At 43.1% G+C, this 9,075-nt stretch overlaps 1 protein-coding gene across 2 annotated transcripts in view; it reads left to right on the forward strand.

The window, feature by feature from the left end:
- Nucleotides 1-9,075, forward strand: part of IQGAP2 (IQ motif containing GTPase activating protein 2) — a 340,563-nt gene that overhangs the window by 258,685 nt on the left and 72,803 nt on the right. For both annotated transcript variants that reach the window (XM_044276088.1, XM_044276089.1), the window contains 2 exons: nt 2,807-2,974; nt 4,304-4,455. In XM_044276088.1, coding sequence (XP_044132023.1) covers nt 2,807-2,974; nt 4,304-4,455 — 320 coding nt within the window. The remainder of the gene's footprint in view (nt 1-2,806; nt 2,975-4,303; nt 4,456-9,075) is intronic.

Consider the following 9,075-nt stretch of genomic DNA (forward strand, 5'->3'; position numbering starts at 1 on the left):
GATATTTTACTGTGCAAGCCTTCTACAAGATCATTAATAAATATATTGAAGAGAATAGGGCCCAATACTGACCCCTGAGGTACCCCACTAGTGACAGTGACCTAATCTGAGTGTGTACCATTAATAACCTCCCTCTGTTTTCTATCACTGAGCCAGTTACTTACCCACATACAGACATTTTCTCCCAGTCCGAGCATTCTCATTTTATATACTAACCTTCTATGTGGTACAGTGTCAAATGCTTTGGAGAAGTCCAGATATACAACATCCATTGATTCGCGCTGTCAAGTCTAGAACTTGCCTCCTCATAGAATCTGATTAAATTAGTTTGACATGACCGATCCCTCATGAAGCCATGCTGATATGGCATTATTTGCTAATTTTCATTGAGGTACTCCAAGATAGCATCTCTTAGGGCTCTTTCACATCTGCGTTATTGTCTTCCGGCATAGAGTTCCGTCGTCGGGGCTCTATGCCGGAAGAATCCTGATCAGGATTATCCTAATGCATTCTGAATGGAGTGAAATCCGTTCAGGATGCATCAGGATGTCCTTAGTTCCGGAACGGAACGTTTTTTGGCCGGAGAAAATACCGCAGCATGCTGCGCTTTTTGCTCCGGCCAAAAAAACTGAAGACTTGCTGCAAGACCGGATCCGGAATGAATGCCCATTGAAAGGCATTGATCCGGATCCGGCCTTAAGCTAAACGTCGTTTCGGCGCATTGCCGGATCCGACGTTTAGCTTTTTCTGAATGGTTACCATGGCTGCCGGGACGCTAAAGTCCTGGCAGCCATGGTAAGGTGTAGCGGGGAGCAGCATACTTACCGTCCGTGCGACTCCCGGGGTGCTCCAGAGTGACGTCAGGGCGCCCCAGGCGCATGGATGACGTGATCGCATGGCACGTCATCCATGCGCCTGGGGCGCTCTGACGTCACTCTGGAGCGCCCCGGGAGCCGCACGGATGGTAAGTATGCTGCTCCCCCGCTCCCCGCTACACCTTACCATGGCTGCCAGGACTTTAGCGTCCCGCTCCCCGCTCCTACTATGGCAACCAGGACTTTAATAGCGTCCTGGGTGCCATAGTAACACTGAAAGCATTTTGAAGACGGATCCGTCTTCAAATGCTTTCAGTACACTTGCGTTTTTCCGGATCCGGCGTGTAATTCCGGCAAGTGGAGTACACGCCGGATCCGGACAACGCAAGTGTGAAAGAGGCCTTAGAAAACCTTCAAATGGTTTACCCACGACAGATCTTAAACTTACCGGCCTATAGTTTCCAGGATCTGTTTTTGGACACTTTTTGAATATTGGCACCACATTTGGTATGCACCAACCCTGTGGAACATTCCCTGTCAGTATAGAGTCCTTAAATAGCAGAAATAAGGGTCTGTCTATGACATTACTTAATTCTCTTAGGATACGGGAGTGTATGCCATCTGGTCCCGGCGATTTGTCTATTTTAATCTTTTTAAGACGCCGCTGTACTTCTTCCTGGGTCAGACAGGCCACTTTTAATGGGGAATTTACTTTTACTTTACATTACTTTTCATCTGACAGTTTATTTTCTTCATTGAAGAAAAGGACCGGCACACCAAAGTTGCTGATGCGGTGAGTTTATTGGTCACACATTACATTCGTGACGCGCGTTTCGGCACATATAGTGCCTTTCTTAAACTGTGTTATTGTGGCTGTTTGAGAAAGGCACTATATGTGCCGAAACGCGCATCACAAATGTAATGTGTGACCAATAAACTCACCGCATCATCATCTTCGAAGTGCCGATCCTTTTCTTTAATTTGGTTTTAGGGTAACCGACCCTCTTACTGAGAATCCACCTTACACAGTGCCGAACGACTTACAAGACACAGTTTATTTTCTTCAGTGAATACAGTGGGGGGGGGGAAATTGAATAGTTTTGCTTTCTTCTCATCGCTCTCTGCAACTCCGACCTCATAACTCTGTAAAGGGCCGACACCATAGAAAAATGGAAATTTTTACGTAATAGAGACACTATTACTAAGGTTTGGCTATAGCTTTAACTCTTATATTGCCGTTTAGTACATTTTTAGAAGAACTCCTGTTTGGTCACCTTCATAATTAAAATCTGAAGAAAAAAAAAGTTTTATGAAGATACAGATAAAACAAAAGCGAAATCCTGTGTCAATTAAAATCAAAGTTAAATCTGTTCAAATGTTATAAAGTAAAACCGTGTCTGATTTTCAATTCCCACCCAAGAATGCTCAGAAAAGAGTTTGAGGACTTTTCCAGGAACACATAGATACAACTCAATTAACAGAGTACAAGACATGCTCTAACATCCTGATATACTGTACAGTACATTGTATTACAATTTAATCTCTGAACGATGGCCTTGATGGATGGTGGCTACAGATAGGTAGTGGGAGGGGTTGTATGGATTAGGTATTTCAGCCATGGAGAATCTGAAATTTATTCAAGGTGTATATGCCCTAACAGGCCATATAAGTGGCAAGATTGGGGGGGGGGGTCTTAATAGCCATACCAGAGAGCTAGCAGCTAAAATAAGCAGCAGCTATCCATTTATTACATGGACAGCCATTCATTTGAATGGTTCCATGTGATGCTACATTTCATCAGTAGGGGAAATAAAATGTACTCCCCAGCAAAATCACCTGCTTTCCAGGGGTCTGTAGCAGCAGATGCTTTATCAAGGGGTGATGACACAACTAAGTGCTCCTGGAAAATGTCACATCACTGAAATAAATCTTTATGTTGTCATATGATTTTTTTAATACTGTACTTTCTTTTCCTTCTGATGCTTGTGTAGTGGCAGCTGGTGTGGCAGAAATTAACCTAGCTTTGGAAAAGAATGAGCCTCAACATACATTGCTAGCACTACAGTCACCTAATGCTGGACTAAAGGGGATTCTACCAGAGTGTGCCGAGGTGTATCACAAAGACTTGTCAGAGGCCAAGAAAAAGAAGGCAAATGAAGGTATCTTGCTTGAGAATACAATTTAAAGGGATTGTCTGAGATTTAGAAAAAAAAAAATTGTTTTTCCCAGAAGCAGTGCCACTATTTTCCATGGTATGTTTGTGGTATTGCAGCCTAGCCTCATTCACTTGAATGGCGCTGAGACACAGCCCATCCATATTGGCGCTGTTGATAGACGAAAACAATTTTTTTTCTACTCTGGATTTTAAAAATGTGCTTAAAAAATCAGTACGGTATCCGGGCTGATTTTCTGCGTGGTTTTGTTGCAGTGTTTGGTGTGTTTTTATTTTCGGATTCCTATTTTTACAGCTTTCAATTCATTTTAATGGGAGAATCAGCACAGATTCCGCTCTAAGACAGAGTATGCTGCTGCTTTTTTCCACGCCATTTTTTTTCAGGTTGTTTGAAAAAGCAAGCTCTGTCTCCTGTTGAAGTGAATGGAAGTCTTTTTAGAGCCCTTTTTAGCGCAGATTCCAAATGGAAAACGTGTGAAAAACAGTGCCAAAAAATGTTGTGTGAACAGACCCTTATACAACTCCCCAATGTAACAGTTTATGTAACTCCCTCAGAGTCTGAATGAAGCAGCATGCGTACTCAGCCACCGCTTCTCCCAAACTCCTCATTGGGTGGGGTGCTCCCTTAGGCTCCATTCACACGTCCACAATTTCGTTCCACATTTTGCGGAACTGAATTGCGGACCCATTCATTTCTATGGGGCTGCACATCGTGCTGCCTGGACACGGAATTGCGGACCTCACTTCCGGGTCCGCACTTCCGTTCCGCCAAAAAATAGAACATGTCCTATTCTTTTCCGCAATTGCGGACAAGAACAGGCATATTCTATTAGTGCCGGCAATGTGCGGTCCGCAAAATGCGGAACGCACATTGCCGCTGTCCGTGTTTGGCGTATCCGTGGATCTGCAAAACACGTTGCGGATGTGTAAATGAAGCCTTAGGCCCCATGCACACGGCCGTGTTTCACGGCCGTGTGCGGGCCGTGGAACCGCGGCCTGGATCCCTCCTGAGAGCAGGAGCGCACGGCGTCACTGGTTGCTATGACGCCGTGCGCTCCCTGCTGCCGGCACAGTACAGTAATACACTGGTATAGATCATACCAGTGTATTACTGTATTGCGGCGGCAGCAGGGAGCGCACGGCGTCATAGCAACCAGTGACGCCGTGCGCTCCTGCTCTCAGGAGGGATCCAGGCCGCGGTTCCACGGCCCGCACACGGCCGTGAAACACGGCCGTGTGCATGGGGCCTTAGGCTGTATAGTTTATGTCTCCAACTCTCCACTAATAAAATCTCTGTACAATTTTACACTACTAGGTTCCGCAGAGACAGAAGAAAGTTCATGGCTGGAAATAAGATTGAAAGATAAATTTGACTACTATTATAATGCTGAAACAAGTGAAGGCGGCTGGTCCCTCCCAGAAGGAATTACTCCGAAAACCACTTGGCTTAGCCGAGAAGATATTCAGGTACTTTACTTTGATTAGGAAAGCAAAGCACAAATCTCCAATAGTAGTTTGCTTTATGTTTGACTTAACAGCATTAATAGTTTTAAAGGTGTCTGTTTTTTTTTTTTTCTTTTGAAAACAGCGCCAGGCATGTCCATCACTTGTGTCTTGTACTACAGCTCAGTTCTGTTCACTAAGCTGGGCCTGTGCTGCAATGCCAAGCACAGCCTATGGACAAGAGTGGCGCTGTTTTAAAATAAAATGAAACCCCTTTTTCTAATCCTGGACATCCCCCTTTAATAAAACTAATAGGATTGGGATCAGCTAGCAGAAAAACATGAATTGTCCCAGTAAACTGGGTGTGTGCTTTAACCCCTTAAGGACCGAGGACGTACCGGTACGCCCTATTTCCCGAGTCCTTAAGGACCGAGGACGTACCGGTACGTCCTGACTTAAAATCTGAATTCCGGCGCCGCGGGGGTTAATCGGAACGGGATTTCGGCTGAAATCATTCAGCCGGCATCCCGTAACAACGCAGGGGGGGGTCATTTGACCCCCCCGTGTCGGCGATCGCAGCAAACCGCAGGTCAATTCAGACCTGCGGTTTGCTGCGCTTTTTGCAGTTTCTGATCCCCGCGGTCCCTGACCGCGGGGATGAGAAACTTCAGAGTGCCTAAAATCAAGATTTCACCTTCCCCCTGCACCCCTGCACGATTTGATGGCGGCGGGTGGTGCAGGGGGGGTGTCGCAGGCTGTGGGGGCGTTGCGGGAGGCGGGCGGTGCGGCAGGCGGGATCGCGATCCCCCGCCCGCCTCCCCTTGAATAATCGTTGGTTTCTAGTGGATATACCAGGGTGCCAGCACATTGCTGGCACCCTGGTATAAACGGCTGACATCGTTGATGCGATGTCAGCCGTTTAACCCTTTCCATACAGCGGTCCGTATGGACCGCTGTATGGAAAAGGTTAACAGTGCAGGGAGCTCCCTCCCTCTCCCATCGGGGGGCTGCTGTGCCTTTGCAGCCCCCCGATGGGAGAGGGAGAGAGCCCCCAGGCATCCCCCCGAGAGCCCCGTCCTTACCCTTCCCCGTCTGCGAAGTTGTGGCAGACGGGGAAGGTTCCCATGGCAACAGGACGCCTGCTCAGGCGTCCTGCTGTCCATGGTGCTGAACAGATCTGTGCTGAAAGCATAGATCTGTTCAGTGTAAGTAAAATACAGTGCAGAACCCTATATAGGTTCTGTACTGTATTATACAGACATCAGACCCACTGGATCTTCAAGAACCAAGTGGGTCTGGGTCAAAAAAATAAAAAAAAAAGTGAAAAAAGTTAAGATAAAAAAAAAAAACATTTATCACTGAATAAAAATTAAAAAAATAAAATACACTACACATATTAGGTATCGCCGCGTCCGTAACGACCTGATCTATAAAACGGTCATGTTACTTTCCCCGCACGGTGAACGCCATAAAAATAAAAAAATAAAAACTATGAGAAAATTGAAATTTTGCCCACCTTACTTCCCAAAAAAGGTAATAAAAGTGATCAAAAAAGTCGCATTTACGCCAAAATAGTACCAATCAAACCGTCATCTCATCCCGCAAAAAATGAGACCCTACTCAAGATAATCGCCCAAAAACTGAAAAAACTATGGCTCTTAGACTATGGAAACACTAAAACATGATTTTTTTTTGTTTCAAAAATAAAATCATTGTGTAAAACTTACATAAATAAAAATAAAGTATACATATTAGGTATCGCCACGTCCGTATCGACCGGCTCTATAAAAATATCACATGACCTAACCCCTCAGATGACCACCGTAAAAAAAAAAAAAAAAAAAAAAAAACGGTGTAAAAAAAGCTATTTTTTGCCATCTTACGTCACAAAAAGTGTAATAGCAAGCGATCAAAAAGTCATATGCACCCCAAAATAGTGCCAATCAAACCGTCATCTCATCCTGCAAAAAATTAGACCCTACTCAAGATAATCGCCCAAAAACTGAAAAAACTATGGCTCTTAGACTATGGAGACACTAAACAATTTTTTGGTTTTAAAAAAAAAGTTATTGTATAAAACTTACATAAATAAAAAAAAATTGTATACATATTAGGTATCGCCGCGTCCGTGACAACCTGCTCTATAAAATTACCACATGATCTAACCTGTCAGATGAATGTTGTAAATAACAAAAAAAAACACGTGCCAAAAAAGCTATTTCTTGTTACCTTGCCTCACAAAAAGTGTAATATAGAGCAATAAAAAATCATATGTACCCTAAACTAGTACCAACAATACTGCCACCCTATTCCGTACTTTCTAAAATGGGGTCACTTTTTTGGAGTTTCTACTCTAGGGGTGCATCAGGGGGGCTTCAAATGGGACATGGTGTCAAAAAAACAGTCCAGCAAAATCTGCCTTCCAAAAACCGTATGGCATTCCTTTCCTTCTGCGCCCTGCCGTGTGCCCTTACAGCAGTTTACGACCACATATGGGGTGTTTCTGTAAACTACCGAATCAGGGCCATAAATAATGAGTTTTGTTTGGCTGTTAACCCTTGCTTTGTAACTGGAAAAAAAAATAAAAATGGAAAATCTGCCAAAAAAGTGAAATTTTGAAATTGTATCTCTATTTTCCATTAAATCTTGTGCAACACCTAAAGGGTTAACGAAGTTTGTAAAATCAGTTTTTAATACCTTGAGGGGTGTAGTTTCTTAGATGGGGTCACTTTTATGGAGTTTCTACTCTAGGGGTGCATCAGGGGGCTTCAAATGGGACATGGTGTCAAAAAAACTGTCCAGCAAAATCTGGCTTCCAAAAACCATACGGCGCACCTTTCACTCTACGCCCCGCTGTGTGGCCGTACAGTAGTTTACGGCCACATATGGGGTGTTTCTGTAAACGGCAGAGTCAGGGCAATAAAGATACAGTCTTGTTTGGCTGTTAACCCTTGCTTTGTTAGTGGAAAAAATTGGTTAAAATGGAAAATTAGGCAAAAAAATTAAATTCTCAAATTTCATTCCCATCTGCCAATAACTCTTGTGCAACACCTAAAGGGTTAACGAAGTTTGTAAAATCAGTTTTGAATACCTTGAGGGGTGTAGTTTCTTAGATGGGGTCACTTTTATGGAGTTTCTACTCTAGGGGTGCATCAGGGGGCTTCAAATGGGACATGGTGTCAAAAAAACTGTCCAGCAAAATCTGGCTTCCAAAAACCATACGGCGCACCTTTCACTCTACGCCCCGCTGTGTGGCCGTACAGTAGTTTACAGACACATATTGGGTGTTTCTGTGAACAGCAGAGTCAGGGCAATAAAGGTACAGTCTTGTTTGGCTGTTAACCCTTGCTTTGTTAGTGGAAAAAATGGGTTAAAATGGAAAATTAGGCAAAAAAATGAAATTCTCAAATTTCATTCCCATCTGCCAATAACTCTTGTGCAACACCTAAAGGGTTAACGAAGTTTGTGAAATCAGTTTTGAATACCTTGAGGGGTGTAGTTTCTTAGATGGGGTCACTTTTATGGAGTTTCTACTCTAGGGGTGCATCAGGGGGCTTCAAATGGGACATGGTGTCAAAAAAACTGTCCAGCAAAATCTGGCTTCCAAAAACCATACGGCGCACCTTTCACTCTACGCCCCGCTGTGTGGCCGTACAGTAGTTTACAGACACATATTGGGTGTTTCTGTAAACAGCAGAGTCAGGGCAATAAAGATACAGTCTTGTTTGGCTGTTAACCCTTGCTTTGTTAGTGGAAAAAATGGGTTAAAATGGAAAATTAGGCAAAAAAATGAAATTCTCAAATTTCATCCCCATTTGCCAATAACTCTTGTGCAACACCTAAAGGGTTAACGGAGTTTGTAAAATCAGTTTTGAATACCTTGAGGGGTGTAGTTTATAGAATGGGGTCATTTTTGGGCGGTTTCTATTATGTAAGCCTCGCAAAGTGACTTCAGAGCTGTAGTGGTCCCTAAAAATTGGGTTTTTGTAAATTTCTGAAAAATTTCAAGATTTGCTTCTAAACTTCTAAGCCTTGTAACATCCCCAAAAAATAAAATATCATTCCCAAAATAATTCAAACATGAAGTAGACATATGGGGAATGTTAAGTCATCACAATTTTTGGGGGTATTACTATGTGTTACAGAAGTAGAGAAACTGAAACTTTGAAATTTGCAAATTTTTCTAAATTTTTGGTAAATTAGGTATTTTATTATGCAAAAAAATTCATTTTTTTGACTTTATTTTACCAGTGTCATGAAGTACAATATGTGACGAAAAAACAATCTCAGAATGGCCTGGATAAGTCAAAGTGTTTTAAAGTTATCAGCACTTAAAGTGACACTGGTCAGATTTGCAAAAAATGGCCTGGTCCTTAAGGTGAAAATGAGCCCGGTCCTTAAGGGGTTAAGGAAAGTGACGTTATACCTTATGTCTAATGAACACTAAACCTAGAAATAAATGCTAAAAGTAAGGAAAAAATATAGTTGTTGCCACTTTTCCAGTCCGCAGTACTTTCTGCATGATCCTGACACAAAATGTCTTGTAGAAATCCTGTAGAGAGAACAGTGGTTAATATTAGACTGTTATTAGGCTATTAGACTGTACAATTCCAGGCCAATTATTGGGGATACAAACTCTTTCCC

Source organism: Bufo gargarizans, chromosome 1 (assembly GCF_014858855.1).
Source record: "Bufo gargarizans isolate SCDJY-AF-19 chromosome 1, ASM1485885v1, whole genome shotgun sequence".
Lineage (NCBI taxonomy): Eukaryota > Metazoa > Chordata > Amphibia > Anura > Bufonidae > Bufo > Bufo gargarizans.